We start from the raw sequence: 25868 nt of genomic DNA on the forward strand, positions 1-25868 counted from the left end.
AAGCATTTTCAGTATACATAGATCCATCATTCCTCATCTCATATACCAATCATCCTTCACCTAACGTCAAACCATTCTCAGCACGCCAGAAACCTATGCCTCCGTTTTCTAATTTTATCTTAAAATCATGTACTAGAGCCCTTAATTTATATCCCATGTTCTAATACTCAAAACTAGGCCCAAACGTCTTAAAATAGTGTTATAGAAGCTTACAACCTTGTTGGGAAGGCAAAATAGTTGAAAACAAATAAATTTTTGAGAAACGGGATGTGTGCACCCACACATCTTTGTAAAATTTCAGATTTTTAATACCAACTTTGAATGATCATAACTTCCTCTACAAAATTTTAATTTTCACAAACTTTATACCGATTCAAAGAGTTTTCAAAGATCTTTAATTCTAAACAATTTTCAATAAATTTCGAAAACCGAGGCAAAAATTATGATCGAACAAAGTTCACCAAAAACTCAAATTTTCCAAACTTCACAATTACCACCCTATCTCACCATACCCATACCAAATCATACCAAACCGTCCAAAGCTCCATTTTTCATCAAAATGTACCTGTTATAGCATAATACATCAACCTCACCACATTTTCCTTCTCATTTCATTATTCTCAATTCCAACATCAACTATATAACACTTATGATCAAAATCTCCATCAAACCCACCATTTCATAAATCATAACACTACAATTATCATAATAACCAACTCCCAATCCATACAATCATTCAACATCATCATATCATTATAATTCATCACAATCAACTCAACATTCATCAATTCATCAACATTTAACACACCAACCATCATTTTAGTTCAACCTATCCTATTGGTCACTAGCCTATGTGTCCATGAATATTATATACTACATAGAGGAAACCGAAACCATACCTTGGCCGATTCCCTTTATGCACCCAAACTCAAAATGAGTACCAACAAGCTTCCAACCACAATCCAAGCTTTTAAATCCACTCCCACAAGCACAAATAAGTTCCAAAAGCTCCCAAAGCCACAATAAACAAACTATATACATATAAATCACCACAAATCAACCTAGGGTTCAACATAAGCATAATCTCACAAGGGTTTAAGAGCTCTTACCTTTCCCAACAGATTTGACAACACAAATCCAAAGCTAAGCAAGGATTAGAGCAAACCTAAACATCTAAAATCACAAAAACCCATTTAACCCAAAACTCTAATAAAACCCGAAATTTTGAAGAGCAGAACTGGAAGGATTTCGTGATTACCTTGAGGGTTTCTTGGATGGGTTTTGTAGAGCTCTTCACAAGGAACGCGTAGCCGCAAACGGTGCGGCGATCGGAGCTCTGTAGCTCAAGATATGAGCTTGGGAAGTTTGAAGTGAATAGTAACAATGGTGGAAAGCTCTCACCTCTCTCCTCACTTCAGCTGCTGTTGTGTTTAGGTTATGAGGGTGAAAGTGGCTGAAATGGGTTCATTTAAGTGTATTTATATGTTGGGCTTGGGCCCAATTTGGGTCCGGTCCAACCCGTTAGCGTTTTTAGCCCGTTTGGCTAATCTTCGGGCCAAATCTTTAAAATTAAAGCCCGGTTTTCCATTTCTAATGTTTTTCTAAGTTTTTGACGGTTTTCACTTTTTATTGTGCGGTACTGGGCAGACTTGAACCGGTTCAACCGGTTCAACTGCCGGTTCATAATTTTTCATAGTTTTTTGTAAAAAGCACATTTTCTGACTCACAAAGATCCACTGAGTCCAAAAATCACCTTTAAATCCTCAAATTCTCTCTCTAACCTTTCGGAATCTAATTTGGGCAATTAATCACTTAATTAACCGGTTGATTAGTTGCGGTTCTTACATTCTCCCCACCAAATAAGAAATTTTGCCCTCAAAATTTGAATTACCTGAGAAAAGCTCGGGATAATCCTTTCGCATCTCAGACTCCAATTCCCAAGTGTGCTCTTCTACTCCTGCTCGCTCCCAAGCAACTTTAACCAATGGGACATCCTTTCCTCGCAGCTTCTTCACACTAGTGTCATCGATCCTCACTGGTGTCACTTGGAGGGTCAAGTTCTCTTTCAACTTGACCGATTCAGGCTCCAACACATGAGCCGCATCCGACGTGTATTTACGGAGCTGTGACACGTGGAATACATCATGCAAATTAGACAGATGAGGTGGCAAAGCTACTTGATACGCCACTGGATCAAAACCTCAAACGGTCCTATATATCTTGGGTTCAACTTCTTGGTCTTGATTGCTCTTCCAATCCCAGTTGTCGGTGTAACCCTAAGGAATACATGTTCTCCCACTTCAAACTCTAAGGGTTTCCTTCTCTGATCCGCATAACTCTTCTGTCGACTTTGGGCAGTTAAAATCCTTGCACGAATCTTCTTAATGTTCTCAGTAGTCTCTGCTATCAAATCTGGACCCAAAACACTTACTTCTCCAAATTCATACCAACAAAGTGGAGACTGACACTTCCGCCCATACAAAGCCTCATACGGAGCCATCCCAATGCTTGCATGAAAACTGTTGTTATATGCAAACTCCACCAATGGCATGTAACGATCCCAACTCCCAGGTTGATCCAACACACATGCTCTCAGCATATCTTCCAACGTTTGAATAGTCCTTTCCGATTGTCCATCTGTTTGTGGATGATACGCCGTACTAAGACATAGCTTCGTACCGAAAGCTCTTTGGAAAGCTCCCCAAAACCTTGATGTGAATCGGGGATCACGGTCCGATACTATGCTTGACGGCACACCATGCAACCTCACTATCTCCTTGATGTATAATCTTGCCAACTCTTCCATAGAACAGTTTAGTCGGATAGGCAGAAAATGAGCGGATTTGGTTAAGCGATCTACGATCACCCAAATCGCATCAAACCCCGACCTAGTCCTCGGTAAACCGGTAACAAAATCCATAGCAATTCCTTCCCACTTCCACTGAGGAATCTCAAGTGGTTGTAGCATTCCTGACGGTTTTTGATGCTCTATCTTCACTTTCTGGCAGGTCAAACATTTGGATACCACTGTAGCTACATCACCCTTCATCCCCGGCCACCAGAACATCTTCTTCAAGTCATAATACATCTTCGTGCTCCCGGGATGAATAGAAAACCCACTGTTGTGAGCCTCCAACAGCAAGTCTTGCCTCAAACTCCCGACATCTGGTATGCAAATCCTTCCCTTGTATCTCCATAACCCTTCATCATCCTTAGTGAATTCTTCGCGTCTCTTATCACCAACTGGTTGAAACAATTGCTGAAATTTCTGCTCATCTTGCTGAGCCCTTTGTATTTTTGATTTAAATGTGCTTGAAATCTGTAACTGGTTCAAACAAGCTCTTCCGGCAACTTCACTAATATCCAACTTAAGATCTACAAACTTATCCACTAGTTCTTCTTCCTTGATTCTCATCCAAGCAATTGTTAAAGATTTCCGACTCAAAGCGTCTGCTACCACGTTCGCCTTTCCAGGGTGATAACTCAACTCGAAATCATAATCTTTAAGCAACTCCATCCACCTTCTCTGGCGCATATTTAGCTCTTTCTGATCAAAGATGTACTTGAGACTCTTATGATCAGAAAAGACGCTAAAACTTACTCCGTATAAGTGGTGTCTCCAAATCTTCAATGCAAACACAATCGCCGCTAATTCCAAGTCATGAGTGGGGTAATTCACCTCATGCGGTCTTAGCTGACGCGATGCGTAAGCCACCACATTTCGGTGTTGCATCAACACGCAACCCAAACCCTTCAAAGAAGCATCACAATATACCTCAAACGGTTCATGCGGTTCCAGTAAGATTAGAACAGGTGCTGAAGTTAATCTCTGCTTTAACGTTTGAAAACTTTCTTCGCACTCCGACGTCCACTCGAACGGCACTTCTTTCCTTGTCAACTTTGTCATTGGTAGTGCAATCCAGGAAAATCCTTCGATAAATCTCCGGTAATATCCGACTAAACCCAAAAAGCTTCTGACTTCTGTCACAGTCGTCGGTCTTTTCCATTCCATCACCGCTTCTACTTTAGAAGGATCTACAGCTATTCCTCCCTTACTCACCACGTGGCCTAAGAACTTTACTTCCTCCTTCCAGAACTCGCACTTTGATAACTTAGCGTATAACTTCCGCTCCTTTAAGATTTGTAGTACAATCCTCAAGTGTTCTTCATGCTCCTTTACCGTCTTAGAGTAAACTAAGATGTCATCTATGAAAACCACCACGAATTTGTCCAGAAAGGGACGAAACACTCTGTTCATGTAATCCATGAAAACAGCAGGTGCATTCGTTAACCCAAAAGACATTACCACAAACTCGTAGTGTCCATAGCGTGTTCTAAAGGCAGTCTTAGGGATATCATCTTCCTTCACTCTTATCTGGTGGTAACCGGATCTCAAATCAATCTTGGAAAACACTCCAACTCCTTGCAATTGATCCATCAAGTCATCTATCATTGGCAGCGGGTACTTGTTCTTCACTGTCACTTTATTTAACTGTCGGTAATCCACACACAAACGCATCCCTCCATCTTTCTTCTTCACCAATAAAACTGGCGCTCCCCACGGTGATACACTCGGTCGAATGAACCTCTTATTCAGAAGCTCTTCCAACTGAGTCTTTAGCTCCGCCAGCTCTATAGGAGCCATTCTATACGGTGCAATCGATACTGGTCCAGCTCTCGGCACCAATTCAATCGCAAACTCAATTTCCCTTTTAGGTGGAAACTCAGGGATATCTTCCGGGAACACTTCTGGAAAATCACTAACCACCGGAATTTGATCTAAGTTGTGGGCATCGCCCAACGCATTAGCAGCCAACAAAATATAACCCTGACACTCCTCCCCACTATAGTGCACCATTACAGCGTTTAGGTAATACCCCGTAGCTACCACTACTCCATTTTCTCCTTCCGGTATAAACCGAATTGTCCGTTCAAAGCAATCCAACAAAACCCGGTTCTTCGACAACCAATCAAATCCCAAAATCATCTCTAGCCCCACCATTGGTAAACAGATCAAATCGTGTACAAAGTCTCTACCCTCAAGCTTGAAACCTACTTGTCTACAACCTGACCTAGTCATAACTGTTTGATGCGGAGTATGTACATGTAAATCAAAAGGTAACTCTGATACTTTCAAGCCTAATTCCTCAACTTTAGCAAATGAAATAAACGAATGCGAAGCTCCAGTATCATATAATGCAACTGAGGATTTATCACCAATTAGACATATACCTTTCATCAAAGGATCCGCCTTGGAAGCATCCTTGGCATTCACAGCAAAGACTCGACCTTGATGCTGACTTTGGCCCGCATTCTGATTTCTCCCACGAGTGCAATCCCTCGCAATGTGGCCAGGTAACCCACACTTGAAGCAACCACCTAAACCAATCTTACATGAGTCATAAGGGTGAAAACGTCCACATCGATCACAAGCTAAATCCGGAGAACTCTTACTCTGATTTCCTCTTCCTTTAGCATACTGAAACTGATTCTGATTGTTCTTTCTGAAGCCCCCTTGGCCTTGAGGAGTATATCCCCCTCTTTTGAAGCTTTGTCTTCTAGGATGAAAATACTTGCCACGCCCACGACTAGAGCTCCCTCCATGAGTGTCCTTAGATGCCGCCACTGTCTTGGCATACTCCTCCACTACCCTTGCTTTGTTCACCAAGTCGGAGAAGATACGGATCTCCATAGGAGCCACAGCAGTCATAATGTTGTCCTTCAAGCCCTTTTGGTACTTAATGCACCTCCAGCTCTCGAAAGTCTCCGGGTCACCTTGACATACCCGAGAAAACCTACAAAGCTCTTCGAACTTGTTGGTGTACTCTGCCACAGACATGGAACCTTGCTTCAGCTGCATTAGCTCCATCTTCTTTGCTTCCCTTGCAGACTCAGGAAAGTATTTCTGTAGAAAGCCGTTTGGAACACCTCCCATGGAATGTCGGTGTTCTGAAGCTGTAGCAAACGACACTCAGCTTGCCACCAGGGCTGGGCCTCTCCCGCTAGCTGATAAGTGGCAAACTCTACATATTGATTGAGAGGAACATGCTGTGCCTGTAAAGCACGCTCTATAGCCTGGAACCAGTGGTCCGCTTCAATAGGATATGTGGATCCTCGGAAAGTTGGCAGATGAACCTTGAGGAACGTCGCCAAGGTCATCGGAATTCCTCCTGTGTTATCGCCGTTACCCTCAGCATTATCATTGGTATTTCCTTCGCCATTCCCATTTCCGTTGCCATTCCCAGTCGGTTGGCCCAATCTCTGCACTGCTTGCAGAGTCGCAGCAGCATTAGCTTCCATGGTGTTAGCGAGATTCGCCATCGCCGTCATGAATTCGGCATGATTGTCAGCTGGTTGCCCATTCCTACTTCCCCGTGTACGTGTTCGACCTCGCCCGCGAGTAGCCATGTAGGATTTCTGTCTACACCAAACAATAGATATCAAGGTGATCAGTCTTAATATCAAAAGTCTAGTGCTTCAATTATCCCAAACAGGCACTCACAAACAAGCATGCTATGCATATATCAAACAGATAACCTAATAGCATCAAAGAAAAGACACACAGAGTATGCAATGAAGCACAATCGGTCCATCCCTCAGGCTCACGAGGACGAACCGCTCTGATACCACTAAATGTAACACCCTAATTAGCCTAAGCCTTACCTCGCGTCGTAAAGCCAAGGTTAATCAGAGATTACGACAGTTCTAAACTCATACATAATATATATATAGGAAGAATAGTATAATCTAGAAGCCCGATGAAAGATATAGCTCAAAAACAGAATTTCGAAGCTTAAACGTACTAACGGAGCTACTAGCTTAAGGCATAAGAAACAGACAAGATATAACAAAAGATAAATATATAATATCATAGAGAACTAGCCATGAACTCGCGGAGTTTAAGCCGGCTAGCCATATACTGATACACAAAACCATACAGTGAAAACAGCTTATACAAGTTTTGTTCTCTCGAATACATGCCTCTAGGCAAAACAAAATACAAAAGGAGAGATGTATAAACAAAATAAACCAAAAAGAACTCCAAAATGATCCAAGATTCTCCGCTCCTGTTACCAACCAAAGCAACTCACCGAGGTGGGTTACGACCTGCATCTGAAAAATACAACAACAATATGGTATGAGAACCGGAGGTTCTCAGTATGGTAACAGTTCCCAGTGATATAGGATATAAGACCCTGGGACGCCAAAGGCAATCCTAAGCTTCATATCCATCACAAGATTCAACTTAAAGCATTCTAAAACATTTAAGCATAATATACCAACTTGACTTAAATAAACCAGGTTATCTATCTTAAGGCATTTCTATTCTAACCAAACACCGCTGTCCCACAGCCTTCACCAACCGATCCTCCATGCGATCCCATCGCCACCGTCTTCCGAACCTCCTCAATCCCAGCAGAAAACACAGATAATGTTCAAAGCAAGTAAAGCACAAGTAGTAACATATATGACAAATAATTCAGAGAGCAAGTAAGCATGTTATTCAATTAGGCAAACCATTACAAGTAAACAAAGCATACAAGCAAATAGGAAATGCATATGATGAATGCCTGCCCTACTGGCTGTGATATCACATTGTCGGTTCAACTGCCAACCCGACACATCTCCATGGAGACATCGCCCTTCGGATTTCTCATATGGGAACCCCCGAGATATAGTGCCCGGATCACTGTCCAGGTACCGGCGCCTGCTCGCCCTATAGATCTGAAGGGATGTGAGCGGGATATTCTTGCCTCAGACCTCACATCTCAACGTAAGCGGGATTAACCACCGTCCTTACGCCGCCGCCGCTACCTCGACAGGCGGGATTAACCACCGTCCCTGCCAGGCGCATAGCGTCTCAAAATATCATGAAAAAAATATTATTTCAGTGGTTTTCAAAAGCATTTTCAGTATACATAGATCCATCATTCCTCATCTCATATACCAATCATCCTTCACCTAACGTCAAACCATTCTCAGCACGCCAGAAACCTATGCCTCCGTTTTCTAATTTTATCTTAAAATCATGTACTAGAGCCCTTAATTTATATCCCATGTTCTAATACTCAAAACTAGGCCCAAACGTCTTAAAATAGTGTTATAGAAGCTTACAACCTTGTTGGGAAGGCAAAATAGTTGAAAACAAATAAATTTTTGAGAAACGGGATGTGTGCACCCGCACATCTTTGTAAAATTTCAGATTTTTAATACCAACTTTGAATGATCATAACTTCCTCTACAAAATTCTAATTTTCACAAACTTTATACCGATTCAAAGAGTTTTCAAAGATCTTTAATTCTAAATAATTTTCAATAAATTTCGAAAACCGAGGCAAAAGTTATGATCGAACAAAGTTCACCAAAAACTCAATTTTTCCAAACTTCACAATTACCACCCTATCTCACCATACCCATACCAAATCATACCAAACCGTCCAAAGCTCCATTTTTCATCAAAATATACCTGTTATAGCATAATACATCAACCTCACCACATTTTCCTTCTCATTTCATTATTCTCAATTCCAACATCAACTATATAACACTTATGATCAAAATCTCCATCAAACCCACCATTTCATAAATCATAACACTACAATTATCATAAGAACCAACTCCCAATCCATACAATCATTCAACATCATCATATCATTATAATTCATCACAATCAACTCAACATTCATCAATTCATCAACATTTAACACACCAACCATCATTTTAGTTCAACCTATCCTATTGGTCACTAGCCTATGTGTCCATGAATATTATATACTACATAGAGAAAACCGAAACCATACCTTGGCCGATTCCCTTTATGCACCCAAACTCAAAATGAGTACCAACAAGCTTCCAACCACAATCCAAGCTTTCAAATCCACTCCCACAAGCACAAATAAGTTCCAAAAGCTCCCAAAGCCACAATAAACAAACTATATACATATAAATCACCACAAATCAACCTAGGGTTCAACATAAGCATAATCTCACAAGGGTTTAAGAGCTCTTACCTTTCCCAACAGATTTGACAACACAAATCCAAAGCTAAGCAAGGATTAGAGCAAACCTAAACATCCAAAATCACAAAAACCCATTTAACCCAAAACTCTAATAAAACCCAAAATTTTGAAGAGCATAACTGGAAGGATTTCGTGATTACCTTGAGGGTTTCTTGGATGGGTTTTGTAGAGCTCTTCACAAGGAAAGCGTAGCCGCAAACGGTGCGGCGATCGGAGCTCCGTAGCTCAAGATATGAGCTTGGGAAGTTTGAAGTGAATAGTAACAATGGTGGAAAGCTCTCACCTCTCTCCTCACTTCAGCTGCTGTTGTGTTTAGGTTATGAGGGTGAAAGTGGCTGAAATGGGTTCATTTAAGTGTATTTATATGTTGGGCTTGGGCCCAATTTGGGTCCGGTCCAACCCGTTAGCGTTTTTAGCCCGTTTGGCTAATCTTCGGGCCAAATCTTTAAAATTAAAGCCCCGTTTTCCATTTCTAATGTTTTTCTAAGTTTTTGACGGTTTTCACTTTTTATTGTGCGGTACTGGGCAGACTTGAACCGGTTCAACCGGTTCAACTGCCGGTTCGTAATTTTTCACGGTTTTTTGTAAAAAGCACATTTTCTGACTCAGAAAGACCCACTGAGTCCAAAAATCACCTTTAAATCCTCAAATTCTCTCTCTAACCTTTCGGAATCTAATTTGGGCAATTAATCACTTAATTAACCGGTTGATTAGTTGCGGTTCTTACACAAACAATATAAATTTTGTACAAACTGATATCGAACACTACAACAAAAACGCCATTTAGCGGCGGTTCCTGGAGCCGTTTAGCTGCGGTTTTGAACTGCCGCAAAACATTTCGCGACTATTCCTGGAAACACCGGAAGATAGGGCGCGGCAAAACGGATTGCGGCGGTTTTAGTCAACCGCTGGAATAACTGGCGTAAAATGCAATTTGGGTTTGGCGGCGGTTATTAACCGCCACAGTATGTGAAAGAAAATTGCTATTACCCAATTTGCGGCGGTTTCAAATGTCGAACAGGAAGAAAAAAGTTTATAGTTTTGCGGCGGTTTCAAAACTGCCGCCAAATTCAAATTTTTCATTAAAATTTTAGATCTTCTATTGTTTTGCCTATTTTGACAAAGAATGTTTATTAAACTTTAATTTTTTTACTTTTTAACTAATTTAAACAAATTTAAACCAAGTAAAACAGCTCAATTAACATAACAAACTAAATTAAACATATGCAAACATAACATATATAACGAAATTGTCATAATATCATCCAAAATAAAGTAAGAATGCTCAAGTTGGATAGAATAAGCCTAACGTACTAAACCAACTTAAATGTAAAAGGTATCCAAGACCATTAATTGAAATTCAAAATTTTTGTTGCGGGTCGTGATTTCCAGATGAAGATGGCCCTGCGCATGACGAGTCCGGTGTACCGCCCACAAAAGCCAGCTCTTCAGCAATCTCAATTGGCAAATTGCCTCATAACTGTTGGACTATATATTCCAAGACTTTATGTATTGAGTGTCTCTTCGCCTACTCTTCTTCTAGCTTAGCTGTCAATTCTGCAATCATCCTCTTATCCTTTGCATTGGACTCTGCAGAACCCGACGGTTGTCCAGCAGCGTTACCAAAGACTTGGGTGGGACATGGTCCAGCACCTAGGGCACGAACTCGTCCTGGGTGCTCCTTTCCGAGAACTTGTGCTAGCGAGTCATTCTGTGAAAGGTGATTAGAGGATCCATCCTGCCTCTCAACATTCGCAATTGCTTCCTACAAATATACAACATTGGAAAGGAAGAAGTTAACAGTAGCACGATATATACAGTAAGCTATATATTGCTTCAAATTTTCAAACATGACTTACACTAACAACACGTGCATCGGGGTGGATATACGAGCCATCTTTTTTCTTATGAGTCATGATAAACAACTCTCCTCTACCAACGGGCCTTCCTTGCTCTCTCTCCTATATCATTGATATTGACACAATTTAGTAAACAATAACAACATTTTTCAAGAAGCTTAATCAAAATCTTAATGCAAATGATGACTTATTACCACTTCGTCTTTTTTCTTGCCAAGGTTTTGGAGCCCCCAGTATGTGTGTAAAGTTGCTTGCTCCAATTTAAAGTGTTCTGTTTACACTTTTTCTATGAACAAATAACAAAACAAATGCAAATGAGAAAGATATGATGAATATAAAATGTAAGGGAATTACTATGTATACACATGTTTTTTTATGTGGAAATAATAAAATATACCAAGGCTTACCTGTGTTTCTTCATTCAGGCGATAGTCAACGAACTTTTTCCCATCATTTTTGTCTATTCCTTTCGGGTGATGCTGAAAATTTTCCTCATAAGTCTTTATTTGTTTGTAACACCTATGAAACAAGTGGTGCCTTGAATCCTTCCAGTTCTTTCCTATCCTCTTCAAAATATCGCGCTTTATTTTTCCTCCGGCATCGTCCTTATAGTAAAAGACCCGCTGCAATTAGTTTACATTGTCATTAACGAAGACCAACAAATAAGTATAAGATTGATATATTTAAGACATGCCACAACCATTACAGGCTAATTTAAATTGTTGAAGTATGACCCTCAAATCCAGTACAAGCAGTCACAATTACGTATAAATGAGAATTGCTTAAATGATGATGTGAAAAACACAATATGAAAATTTTACTAACCATATAATTACCATGCAAAAAACCTAAAAAAACCGAAAACTAAAATTGCTTAAATTGTAGAAGCTTAAAGTTCTACCTTAAGCATGTTGTACGCATGATCCCTCTTTGCTTTGCTCACCAGCTTCCAACTTTCTAAGTGTATGGGGAACTGGGAATAGTCCACACCCAAATTTCCTATGAAACCACTCAGTAATCCTGCCGCCTGACCAATCGGTTGCAGCTCACTGTTAAACAGGAGTACTGTCTTCGTATTGGAAGAGAGGGCTATAGCCTCCTTCACGCTCAGCTCAGAAACTTTTCTCACACCGTCCTCTAACAAGTGTATGGGAAACAAAATTACTCTCTAATCATTGCACAAAAGAAAAATAGAAGTAAAGGACTATAAAGATAACTATTTACGAAAATGAGAGGAAAAAAATGTTTACCGATAACAGTAACTTCCCAGAAATTTGTATCTTTGGCTTTCTTGTTGTTATGCGGACCTTCGACTTCTTGGGCAGCAAACAAGTCATCGATGTGGACATCAAATGACGGAACTTCATCCGCCTCTGGGTCGTAATCCTCATCCCTTAATTCATGATCAGCCACTTCCGTGCGATGCCAAGTCTCTATGTTGTCTGTTGGAGTTGGAGGGTCATCAGTAGTAATAACAAGATAATTTCACTAGTGATACATTTTGAAAACAATAGTGAACATAACATGACGGTGGAATAGGATCGATGAAAAATGAGGACTTTTTGTCATCCTCTGCAAGCACAACAATTGCTACAAAGCTTCTGTTTAAGAAAATTGCCCAAACTACAAACAAGGGTGATGGTAATTGTCGAAAAGTTATGTTTAGTTTTAAAATTGTCTTAGCATCTTGTAGTTTGGTTGTTTTTTTAAGTCAGTATTTAATGACTCCAGAGTTCTCAATTCCTTCTATGTATACTCATTCTGTTATGTGCATATTGATATTTTCAGTCGTACCTGAATATTCCGGAAAAATAGTTCCTGATAGTCTAGACGGAGAAGAATCTGATTCAAAAGACATTTTAGATGATGTATCCTCTATCGCAATCGATAGATCCATGCAGTTTGATCTGAATAAAATTTCGGATGAAGAGGATGAAACTTTAGAAGACCAACAAGATAAACAAGATGATATACATGTTAAGAAAAGGTGCTTTGATCTGAATAAGATGCCATGGTATGGAGATGAAATATCAGATCCTCTGAAACGTGAAGCCCATAGATTCATAACAGAGTATTTTTCGCCAGGTCAATACGATGTTGGAGATAAATTTTGATCTTTTATTATAACAGTTACGCTGATTTCCTTAGTTTAATGATTTGGGTTGCAGTTGTACATGTTTATTCTTGGTTTAGGTTTAGTAAGGCAAAACTTCAAAGAGGAGTAACTTTGATTTATGCTCTCTAGAACTTTATTTTAACTTCATGAATATCATAGTTTGATTTTATTTTCTTCTTTTACATCCATGATTGAATGCAACTTTTAAATGCCAATAACGTAATCAAGAAAATCTTAGTGGTAAATTTGTTCACATGAGTTAACATATAAAGGTTACAAGTAACTTGTAAATTTTTTATCGTAAAACGAATGTAGAAAAAGTGTTACGAGTTTAAGTAACAATGATTTAAACATATGTAGCTTCAGATAGTAGTCTTCACTTAACTAGATTATACCCAGATGGTTATTTCTAAAGAGAATAATGCAATATGTGGTAACATGCATTTTGCGGCGGTTTAAACATAACCACCGCAAAATGCCTAACAAGAAGTCACCGGCAGACATATTGCGGCGGTTTTCTAAAAGACGCCACGAAATGCAAACCAGACCAGCAATATAGCGGCGGTTTTCTTCAAACCGCCGCTAAATGTAAACTTGACAGCAATATAGCGGCGGTTTTAACAAAACCGTCGCTAAATGTTGGCCTGATTGCAGCCCCAACCTCTAACCGCCGCTATATGTGCCGCAGTTTGTCTTTTCGCGGCGATTTCACAAAATCACCGCAAAATAATCATCGCTATCTTAAGGATTTGTTGTAGTAAAAGACCAAAAATATAAGTACTATGGATGTTGAACGTTTTTTACTTTTAATTTGTAGCTTGCAAATACTCATGCCGTATGTGATGATGTGTGTGAAAATTTAGCACTGAAAAGTATAAGAATTTAGCATTGATGATGTGTTTAAGTTTAGCAGCGAAGACTGATGATGTATATGATGAATGATGATTTGTGATGATGTTGAACAATAAGATGAGCATTGAGAAGGCAAACCAAATTCAAGAAGAAATGCAATATTTTAATATTATGCTTCCTGTAGGTGTATTGTTGATATTATTCATTCCAAATCTTATAGTACTCAGTTCAGTAAATTGATAGTATATATATATATATATATATATATATATATATATATATACTACTTTTAATTTAGGTTAATTTTGTGTTGATTAATTTGTCACAATTAAAGTGACGAAAATTTTGTAACTTTCTATTAGTTTAGAGTTATGATAAAAGATAAAAAAAGATATTTAATAAAATTTAAATACAAATAATCCAAAAAAAATAAAATTATATTAAATGAATACGAGTATATGATCATATTTAATTACTTTATTTTAAAACAATTTTAATAAAATTAGCACTATCTAAAATCAATTATACAAATAGAGACTTAAATGGTGATTTTGAGAATTTTACTTAGATAGATATTTATATGTATAAAATATTTATAGGAAATATAATGAAGGTACGCGTACGAATACAAAGACACATCTCAATAGTATTAGGCGGAGCTTAGTTAAACACGGGGCATGCCCAAACTTTTGTTAAAAAATTAGTAGTACTTCTTAAAAAATAGTTCAGTTGGCTCAAATATTTTACTATGACTTAAAATACTAAAGTTCAATCTTCGTCTCTTACTTTTATTGCACAGTAGTTTTTAGTTTAAAACATTCAAACCTTGTTGGATTTAGACTGAACTGAATGTATTTGTATTTCGCAGCTCTCTATTCAATAAACAACACTTCCTCTACTTTTGAGTTCAAATATAAAAAATTAGGTATTTTTTATTTATGTAATTTAATATTATTTTATATTTTACTATTTATTTAATTTAATTTTTTATATGATAAAAAATATTAGAATATTCAATAAGTATTAATATTATTGTATTTGTATAAATTGATAAAAAAATTCAATAAATATTTAAATTTTAATATTTGTCCTTCTAACTTCTTTTTTACATATTTTACAGGATATATATTCAAATTTTTATATAAAATAATTATGAAAAATTAAAGAATTGATGCATTTTTAAGAGGAATGCTAATATTCAAGAAGGAAAACATATAACTTTTAAAATATCAACACCTGTAGATAGTTCTTCTACTTTAATAAATCACGAAAAAAGTGAGATACAACCTTCAAAAGTTCAAAGTGTTGCATCTGATGAGTTTGACCTTAATTCTTTGGAACGAGACTATGAAAAACGGCTTTAAATTTGACAATATTACCCAAATTAGAGAAATGAGGTTAGACGAACTTATCTTAAATGGGATTTATATCAAAAGCATCTTGATAATTATCTTCTATCTGGTTCTCCAAAATTTTGTTTCAAGCTCCGCCACTGAATATCATCGTCTCAAAATTTATTTCCTTGTAAATATGGTAGTCATAAAAAAGAGTATACAATAATATAGCTGATACCTGATACCCTGACACTATTGAATTTTGTAGTGATATAATTTTTCAGACAATGTCTTCTTTTCATCTTATTTAAGAAGATTGAACATAAAAATATAAATGTCATGAATATCATCCTTCGTGCAAATAAAAGAGTTAGCAATATTTAAGTACTTTGCATTATAATAAATTATTATAATATAGAGTAAATTGTACCATAGATTAATTTATGTATCAAAGACCAGAAGTATATATACTATAGATGTTAAAAGTTTTTTATTTTTAATTTGTGGATTACAAAAATGTCGTGCAACATATGATGATGTGTACAAATGTTAACACTAAAGAGTGCAAACAATACGACGTAATATTTTAATATTATGATTTTTCTATGTGTATTAAGAGTATTATTTATTCCAAATTTTATAATACTCAATTGATAACACAAACTTTTTTAAACATATGCATTATTTTTAGGTAGGCATTTACATTAGGTGATGCCTTAGCAGGATTAAAGTGTGTGAAACGTCAGTAACAATGAAGAGTACAAAAAAGACGATACAATGTTTTATTATTATGATTTTTTTTGACACTATTCATTTGACAGCAGTAGTGGACAAACTCTTCTAAACACTTTTAAACATATACATTACTCTTAGATAGCATTCACATGAGTTGATGCCTAATGTGTGAATGTTAATACCGAAGAGTTCAAATAACATGATAAAATATTTTAATATTAGAAAAATTACGTGGTGCTAATTAAAAAAGTTAACATATGTGATATGTCCTGACATGATGGATTAGAATAATAACGATGTGCATGATAATATGTAAGACATGGATGCTGTTTACATGTAACTGTAATCGAGTGGTAAGGTGATAAGATTTTTTTCAATACTTTAAAATTCAATTTTTAAAACACTTTATTAAAAATATATATTTAATATTAGATATTTTTATCATATTTTTAAATAATTTAAAAATATTAATAAATAAAACATTTTATTTACTTGTTTATAAAAAAATCCAGCGGTTATTACTTAATATTCACATAAATTTTGTTCAACTCTTCTTGACATCATATTTTTTTTCTATTTTGGTGATACTCATTTATCACTCATTTCTTCCTTATTTCATAATTCATAATCTCTTACCATCTCTGCTAAATTGAAAGTTTACCTTGGATATACAATAAAAAAAATCTCGCAGAAATTCAACACTGAAAAAACATAATAATACTTGAATTATTCACCTTTTAATAGTTCACATACCAGGACAAACTAATTAAACCTAATTAATTTGTGTAAGAAAATTCTATGGTGCTGACACAAGAAAAAAATATGCTATGAGAATTATACGTATTTTGTTTGAAAAGTGACCGCCTAGTTCTTTTTTTTATTGTTTCTGTCACAATTTTTTTAGTTGATTTTCTATTTCTATTTCTCTTATCCGTTTTTTTTGTTTTGTCAGGACCTATGTGAGATTAAACAAAGATAATTGTAAAGTTAATTAACTTGGCTATTTGCACTCAAATTTGGTTTTTATTTTTAAATGTATTATTAATTTATTATACCTTTGTAAGGATAATTGTAATGCTTTTTTCTTCAAATTATATGTTTAGGAACACTTTGGAATTTGGACACAAATACATTGCATCAAATTATGATTTTTAAAATAATAGCTTAACAAAAAATATTTATCTTAAATATCCGAAACAAAAATTTGATAAAGATTATTAGAAAAAATTATTGCTTATCTTAAAAGAAAAATTGTTTATGAAGAGAAGAAAATAAAATACTATTTTTTATGATTATCATTTATGACTAATAGAAGAAAACAATACATATTTTTTATGATTGTATTGATAGTTTGAAAATATGAATATTGGAATAAGAATGGATTAATAATCGTGGTTATAGTTGGGGACTTGGGGTAATCTCCAAAATTTTGTTAGCTTATAAAAATTAAAAGGTATAAAAATAATATAATATATTTACCAAGTAAATAAAAGTCCCAAATAAAAATTATAACTTGATATCCAATTAATTACAAAGAAAACCTATTAGTATTTTGCGTATAGATGAAAAAATGAGAAAAAACAATTAAAAAGGAGAAGTTTTTAATAATGCTGGTGTAATACATTTTATTCTCTTGAAATAAAAAATTAAATAAATGTTGTTATGATAAATTAAAATATTAAAAATAAATAAAATTTGTGAATACAATTAGTAAGACTTTTAATTAAATAAAAACCTATAAAAAAAATAGTCCGAAGTCTAAGCCAAAAATTTATACAAAGGTATAATAAATTAATAATACATTAAAAAAAAGACCAAATTCTGCGTTCAATGCAAATAACCAAATTAATTAACTTTGCAATTATCCTCGTTTAATCTCACATAAATCCTGACAAAACAAAAAAACCCCTCACATAGAAGAAGGAGAACAGAAACTAGAAAATCAATTAAAAAAAGGCCGTTGCTAAGGTGCTGAAAAGATTTTTTTTTCTGGTGCTGAAAGTATGTGGCACTTTGAAATGGATGACACGTGTTTTTGTTGCCTCCAAAGTGCCGACATTTGCTGCGCCAAAGCTGATGGTGATCAGTTGATGATGTTTGCCCAAAATTTAGTTAAATGATAATAATGTCATGTAAACGATGGGAGTTAAATAATGGGACCTATTTTTGAGGACCCAGCAAGTATTGGAGGTTACCTTATTGAAGCCTAAAACACGTGAACATAATATTTGACATTGAAATCCGTTTTTTGTTTAGCGTTTTGGACCATGAAAAAATTTTTTGGGCATACAAATGAAATTGGATAGTGAAAATACTGTTACGGTAACAATAAACAATTAAAATATAAAACCCAAGAAAATAGATAATAATAATAATAATAGTTATAATATTTAAAAAAAAAACAGAGAAGACATGTCCGAAGTTAAAGATTTAGGGTACAAAGGGAAAATGTGCTTCTTACTGCTCTATAGTGTTCAAAGCCCATGTTATTTTGTTTTAAAATTTTGTTCTATGCATTAAAGGAAATTAATAACTTTTATTTTTCTGAAAAAAGAATATTTATTTAGATACTTAATTTTTTAAGTTTAATAAATTTTAATTTTAAATTAAATAAATTAAAATTTTTAAATAGTAGTATTTTGAATTTAAATATAACTGTTGAAAGTCTATGTTAAATAGAAAAATTATGTTTAAATTAAAAATTTTTTGAAAATAAATTTTGTATGAATTTATTTAAATAGATATAATTCAAGTTATCAAATTTAAATTTTGATATTTGCATTAAAGCATTTGTTTAATAATTTAAATGGGATATTATTTAATTTTCAGTTCGGTAATAATGAAATATTGATTACTTTGTTTTAAGAATAAATAATAGTTTGTGAATAAGGCGAATGCTACTGTGCTGAAGTAAGATTCTTTCAGCACATAAAGTGAGTTGGCATGAAGGGGAGTAGGACGCGTGTGTTGATTGTGTTGCACGCACAGACACAACCCGAGACACTGCAGTGTTGGCAGGAAGGTACAGTTCTGATAGGGCGTAATTACGTCCGTGTAGTCGGCAGCTAATGTTGATTAAATATTTGGGTTTGGCCTTTTTTGTTGAACAAGGAATGTTTTTTGCTGCTATCGTGGGTTGGGGTTTATTGTACCGGCCACATATCATTTTATTCAATAGAATCAGTATCTTGTTTATATTAAAATGAAATTAGAGACAGTTAAAGATTAAAATTGGACCTATCAAGGGATGGGTATGCTGATGATTTTTTTTTTTTTTTGTCATGCATAAGATAAAGTATGGTATAGTCGTACATTCTTATACACAATGCATAAAAAAGAGAAAATGGGAAAGCAATAGTAATAAAAATAAGAAGAAAAGGAAAAAAATTACATGTGCCCTGATAAAAATTGTGTTAATTAAATAGGAATTTAATAGTATTAGTGGGTGTATTAATTTCTTAATTTGAAAAACAAGTGTTTTTGTTAAAATTGTGTATGGAAATTTTTTTTAATTCGCTAATGTTAAAATAGGATATTAAATTTTTGGTTAAAAATGTTTTATCGAAGTAAATAAAAAGCTTGTTTGAATGAGTTTTTATGATATATTTTGTTTTCAAACGATATTTTTTTAAAGAGTTTTGCTAACTTGTACTCTAATAAGCACACTATAAAAAAATGTTTTATAAAAGTTAATATAAAAATTATTTTTTTTACGTTTTCAATACATTACATATATTAAAAGTATTAAAAAATTTCTATTATTATATTTTTAAAATGTGTCTTTAGGACAGAAGTTAGTTAATTTTTTTTAAAAAATTTTATTAAAGAGTAAAAGTAATTTTATATTTGGTTATCTCATATAAAAATATTTTTTTATTTAATAATTATATTTAGGTATAATAACATAAAAATATTATTTATTTATTTATTATGTTAAAAATATTATTTTTAAATAAAAAATAAAAATATATATAAATTATAACTTCTAAAAATTTTTATTTTTTTAATACCTTTATTTTATTATTAAAAATTTTTCTGACACACTAAAAAATAAACTCAATAGCTTTTACACACACAAAATCGAAGGCCCAATTAACCAAAAGAGATAAATAGCTTGTTCTTGCATACTACCCTAACTATTTCATTTTGAATTTATTATTAATTTATTATTACAATTATTCTTCGATTTTTGTTTTTGTTTCTATTTTTATTCTTATCATATTATGTGACCCATAATTATTTTTTGACCAAACTTTGTATTCCCAACCCAATTCCATCAAAAACCAAACAGCCCATACCCAATAACAACAAAAAGCCAACAAAAACATGTGTCACATTAACAAATAATAACTTCTTAATACTTTCATATTACGGGATTTCATACCATAATTAATTCATTCAAATTTCTGCCACTACTGCTATTTTTCAGTCTATATCTACTACTGCACCAACAACTATAACACGTGTCGAGATAACCTCCTTTCAGCAGGTGCTGAAAAAAATTTTCTTCAGCACGGTAGTCTAACCCTTAAAGCAGAAACAATAAAAGAAGAATCACGCGTCACTTTTCAAATAAAACACATATGATCCTCATAGCATACTTTTTCCTTGTGTCAACACGATAGAATTTAGAATAAAAAAATACTGATTAATTTCCATGCCAAACACAGAAAATGAGACGCTTGCAACTCCATCACCGTTACATCATAAACAGTGTTCATGTGCTACATGTTACGATGTACGTGTCTCCATTTCGTAAAGAGATCATCATATTGATAGCACACGAATTCTTTTAAATATATACATTATTTCTATGTACATAAAACACGAAAAAAAGAACACTATAGAAAAAAACCCACATATTTTTATATCTTTTACTTTATATCTACCTACATTTGAAAAATATATTTAAGAACAAGTATATATTTTTAACTTAGGGTTAATTTTGTATTTTTTGTTTTGACTAATTTGCAATAATGAAAGGAGTGAAAATTTGTAACTTTCTATTACTTTAAAGTTCTTGATAGAGATAAACTCGGGAAAGTTAATAGGTAATAGTAAGGCTGCACATGGATCGGATAATATCCGTATATTCGCGGTAATTATCCGCATCCGATCCGAATTTTGAGGATATTATCCGATCCGCAGAGTCATCGGATCGGATTGGATCCGATCCGCACTATGGTCGGATCGGATTGCAGATTCGGCAGTGATATCCGCGGATCCGATCCGCAAATCCGCATATCCGCACATCACATATAAATAACATAGTTTAAGACAGTAAACCCTAATGTGATATGAATTTTAGTATGTTATTTTATGAATTTTATGATATTTTGTTTTTAATTTTTTATGTTGTACTTCAACTTAGAATAATTAAATTTAAATCTTGTGTTATTATTTTATTTTTGTTATTCAAAAGAACTATTATTGATAATATTCTAGGAGTAAATAGGCTTAAACAGATAAAAAATGAATTTTCTAGATTTTTTTTGTAAAAAGGCCAAACAAAATCTTAAAATAAATTTCTTTAATTATGCGGATATACCCGATATCCGATCCGATCCGCAATTATGCGGATCGGATCGGATCGGATCCGGCCTAAAAAATTGCGGATATCGTATCCGATCCGATCCGATGAATGCAGTGCGGATCGGATAGAATTTTAGGCCATATCCGATCCGATCCGATCCGTGTGCAGCCCTAGGTAATAGAATCTAAATATAGATAATTTAAAATAATAAAATTATATTAAAAAAATATAAGTATATGATCATACTTAATTTACTTCCAACAATATTGATAGAATTAGCACTATTTAAAATCAATATTTAAAATCAATTTTGCAATTAGAGACTCAGATGATGTTTCTATAATTTTACTTAGATACATAATTGAATGAAAAATAATTTTTTAATATGATGCTTTTTTTTAGATATATTAGAAGCATTATTCATTCTAAGTTTCATAGTACTCAATTGATAGCATACAAACTTTTCTAAACATATGCATTACTTTTAGATAGGCATTCACATGCATATTAAAATTTTATATAAAATATAAAAAAAACACTCATTATTAAAAAATAGGAAAAAAGAAAAGAAAACAAAATAAAAAAATCACATGATTTTTTCTTTCTTATTCTATATCTATGTACACTTAAGAAAATGCGTATGAGAACGAGTAATTATTTTTAAATTATGTTAATTTTGTATTTTTTTGGTTTGATTAGTTGTAATAATGAAAGAGTGGAAATGTGTAACTTTCTATTCGTGATAAAGATAAATTCAAGAAAATGAACAGAAAATAGAATCTAAATACTAATAATTCAAAAAGATATAATCATATTAAAAGAATATGAGTATACAACCTTATTTAAGTTACTTTACTTCAATCCAATTTTGATAGATTTAACACTATCTAAAATCAATTCGGCAAACAAAGACTCAAATCGTAATTCTGATAATTTTACTTAGATACATAATTGAATGGACATTCTTGTCTATTCTGATAATTTTACTTGGATACATAATTGAATGGACATTCTTGTCTTTTCTGATATATACAAATATTTATAGGTATTGAGGACGCAGTCAGTAGTGAGTATAAAGTATGAAAACACATCTTAATAGAGCTACGTCATTTCAAAATTTATCCTAATAGTCATAAGAAAAAAAATGTAATAGTACAGTTGATGCCTCATCACTATTGAGTTTTGCCCTGTTGTAATTTCTCAAGCAATGTCTCCTTTTCATCTTGTTCAAGAGAATTGAACATGAAAACAGACTTGTCGCCAATATCATCCTTCATGTAAATGTCAGCAATCAGGTATGAACTTATATTTAAGTACTCAGAGAGTAAATAATGCTAAATATACCTTGATTGGCTGAGTGAACTTCCTTCCCGCAAATATCACGAAAAGCGTCATCCATGAAGCAAGTAGAAATAATTTAGGTCCATCATCCATCAAACCAAACTGCAAATTTTTTAATTTTTAGTTATCTATGTGTAACAAACAAGGAACAAAAGTATTGAGAAAAAAAAAATAATGTGTAACCATCCCCATATCAAATAAACTAAGGAAAGAAAGAGAGATGCAATGGAATAATCAAGCTTCCACTAAAGCATAACTTATCTAGGATTGATATAAAACTCAAATAAAAAAAGGTTGGTGAATACAATAATTTTTTATTCATAAAACCATGATTAGTTTAAAAAGAACATGATTATGGACTTAATGTATAATAAATTACTATATAGATGATTAAAAGAAAAATACCAAATGACCGAGAAGAAGAATAGGAATAACAAAAGTGAGTACTCCTGCTTCTAACTTGCCATAGCACAATCCTGTTTAGAGAATACAAAAGTTTAAAAAAGATAAATTTCTTCAAATTAATATTCAATGCAAAATAACAAATATAGCAAGACCTTCCTTGAAGACCAACCCTGTCATCGCAGCAAAAAGAGGACCAACAAACCAAACAGCAGATGGGTTTTCCAAAACATACTGTGTCAGACTCTCATTAGCTGGTTGTGCAAAGTTGATGTAAACAATAGCTGATCCAATAACGCCAAGCACCCACAATGTTTGTAGGATGCGCTTGATCTGAGTGACATAGATGTGAATCAATAGTAATGATAAACCCAACCCACCTGAGCCCATAACATAAAAAGCATCCAGGTTCTGCTTGAGTACAGCACTTAGTGATGAGCTATCCGGAAAAAAGGCAGCTGATGCGGCGATCACAAATGATGCCGCAGCTGTCACCAATCCTGATCTGTACAAAATTACCTGCCATACATGGCATAAGCTAAACACAATGCTTTTAAGCTGTAAATCACAATGGAGTTAGCCTAGCTAATCTGCACTGAATTTGAATAGAGAAAGTGTAACACCTCGCGAACATCGGATGATTCAATGGTCCAGGGGCCATAAATACCCTCATAAACAACACTATTGTTATTGCCCAAGGAACCTTGGCGGCTTTCTCCCAAACCTGCACATCTTATTGTCTTGGTTCTGATTCTGCTGGCTGATGCTCCATAAGAAGAAATTCGATCACCATATAATAACCTCGATCTACCACTGTCTACTTTGAATCGAGGACTAGGAGGCCGTATCGCTAGTGCCACCGTACTCAAACCTTGCAATGTCATCTTCTGATTTTGTTTGCTGGGAATTTCAAGTTTTCAACTTAGTAACAATGAGTTTTTACTGGTTACAATAACTCAATTTAAAAAAAGGTGGCACCAATATGAAATTTGCAAGCAAATATCCTTTAAAATTAAATTGAACTTAGAAGAGAAAACCAGTAATTGGGTAAATCTAAGTTTGGATATCAAGAAAGAACTCATGAAGGAACCAAGGATTCCAAGGTTTAGGGCTCTGGGTAAAGCCACTCCCAAATGCATATCAAATGTCAATAAGACAGTTCACATCAAAACACCAAACTACACCAAAACAAATGTTCGTATCCAGACACAGTCAATTCAACGAGCAAACTTTCAGCCAACCAAAATTAGACCAAAGGAAATATAGAATTAGAAAAAGCAACAACATTTGGCCCTTCCAACCTTGTAAGTTTTTAGCTTTGAAGTTAGCATAAACCGAAATCCAGTCCTCTTTTTCTGGACAGACCACAATGTAAAACCAAAATATCTTTAAACACAGGAATAATTCATGACATTGAAAATTTATTGCCCACTACTGCTAATATATATTCCAATCCAACCAATATAAAACATGCTAACCTTTCAGAGATAACATGAATCAAAGAGAAATATATATATTCCACCAAGGAGTAGAAATTCGAAATTACCAGTAAGTCAGTGACGTGGCAGAGGGCGGAAGAGGGAGAGGAAGATGAAGAGGAAGGCCACGCAACACGGAGGTGAGTGGTTGTGGTTAGCTTCAGTTTTGGGTTTAGCAATATGGAATCTAGCGTAATGAAGGGGAGAAAAAGGAAGGAGCTGGCATTATAGGCTCAATCTAGATAATTTTAGAAAAAACACTAAAACAAAACTAGCGGCTAGCTTTTTTATTTTATCGTTTTTTATCATAATAATAATAATATTATTAACAATTTAATTTCAATTCGTTATCATTCAGGGACGGACATAGGGAGAGTGGCGGCCTCGACCTCCAATTTTTTTTAATAGTAATAAGTTATTATGTATAATTTAATTTTTTTAAAAAATTATTTATTATTTTAGCTAGTATAAATAAAAGTTCAGTATAATTTAAATATTAATAATTTTTAATATCTACAAAGTAAGTCACAATATTAAAGAAATCTGAAAAATATATTATTACTAATATTTTTTAATTAAATAAAAATTTTTAAATCTCATAAAGTGAATTCTTTTTCTTCTTGTGACCGTCTTTTTTTATTCATTTGGTATTAATTTCTCTGTTTCAACTGCTATAATTAAGAGATTTTTTTCAACTATGAATATTGTGAAAAATAACTTAGAAACAAAATAAAAGATGAATTTCTTGTTAATTGTCTTTTAGTTATATTGAAAAGAAAATTACTGAAAAATTTAACACAAATTTTATTATTGGTGAATTTTATGATACGAAGATTCAACCACTTCGTTAATAAAAAGTATACACATTTTTTTACTTTAAAATATATTCTCTGTTGGTATATTTTTGTAATACATCTTATATTATATATATATATTTTTTTTTACATAATTTTTAATATTATATGTATTTTTGGCCCCCCATAATATTATTTCTGTATCCGTCCCTGTTATCATTATCTATGCAGAATAATTTTAATAAACATTCAACTGTATATAAAAATATGAAAATAATATAAATAAATATATAATGATTGATTTCATAATAAATTTTTAGTATTTATATTATATATATGTTATTTTTATTTTTATTTTACATAAATACTACATATAGATCAAATTTGACCCAAAAGTTTAAAGT

The 25868-nt window shown here is 33.9% G+C and overlaps 2 protein-coding genes across 2 annotated transcripts; both read right to left on the minus strand.

Moving 5' to 3' along the window:
• Positions 1-10548: 10548 nt before the first annotated feature.
• On the minus strand, positions 10549-12216 carry LOC130945453 (uncharacterized). The gene is made up of 5 exons (XM_057874166.1): positions 12130-12216; positions 11823-12047; positions 11287-11502; positions 10880-10981; positions 10549-10785 (listed from the first exon to the last, which is right to left on the minus strand). The coding sequence occupies exons 1-5, from the start codon at positions 12214-12216 to the stop codon at positions 10549-10551; spliced, it is 867 nt and encodes a 288-aa protein (XP_057730149.1).
• A 10141-nt stretch (positions 12217-22357) lies between these two features.
• On the minus strand, positions 22358-24959 carry LOC130943736 (uncharacterized). Its single transcript, XM_057871739.1, has 6 exons — positions 24739-24959; positions 23816-24092; positions 23348-23711; positions 23196-23266; positions 22794-22892; positions 22358-22720 (listed from the first exon to the last, which is right to left on the minus strand). The coding sequence occupies exons 2-6, from the start codon at positions 24074-24076 to the stop codon at positions 22622-22624; spliced, it is 894 nt and encodes a 297-aa protein (XP_057727722.1). The 5' UTR covers positions 24077-24092; positions 24739-24959; the 3' UTR covers positions 22358-22621.
• Positions 24960-25868: the final 909 nt, after the last annotated feature.

The sequence above is a fragment of the Arachis stenosperma genome, chromosome 8 (assembly GCF_014773155.1).
Source record: "Arachis stenosperma cultivar V10309 chromosome 8, arast.V10309.gnm1.PFL2, whole genome shotgun sequence".
NCBI lineage: Eukaryota > Viridiplantae > Streptophyta > Magnoliopsida > Fabales > Fabaceae > Arachis > Arachis stenosperma.

Coding starts and splice junctions, on each gene's coding strand:
- LOC130945453 (XM_057874166.1), bottom strand. CDS start 12,216: ATGACTTGTTTGCTGCCCAAGAAGTCGAAGGTCCGCATAACAACAAGA. Junction 11,503..11,822: donor ACTTAGAAAGTTGGAAGCTG/GTGAGCAAAGCA, acceptor AACTAATTGCAG/CGGGTCTTTTACTATAAGGA. Junction 10,982..11,286: donor GCCTGAATGAAGAAACACAG/GTAAGCCTTGGT, acceptor TCAATGATATAG/GAGAGAGAGCAAGGAAGGCC.
- LOC130943736 (XM_057871739.1), bottom strand. CDS start 24,076: ATGACATTGCAAGGTTTGAGTACGGTGGCACTAGCGATACGGCCTCCT. Junction 23,712..23,815: donor AATCATCCGATGTTCGCGAG/GTGTTACACTTT, acceptor CATGTATGGCAG/GTAATTTTGTACAGATCAGG. Junction 23,267..23,347: donor AGGGTTGGTCTTCAAGGAAG/GTCTTGCTATAT, acceptor TTCTCTAAACAG/GATTGTGCTATGGCAAGTTA.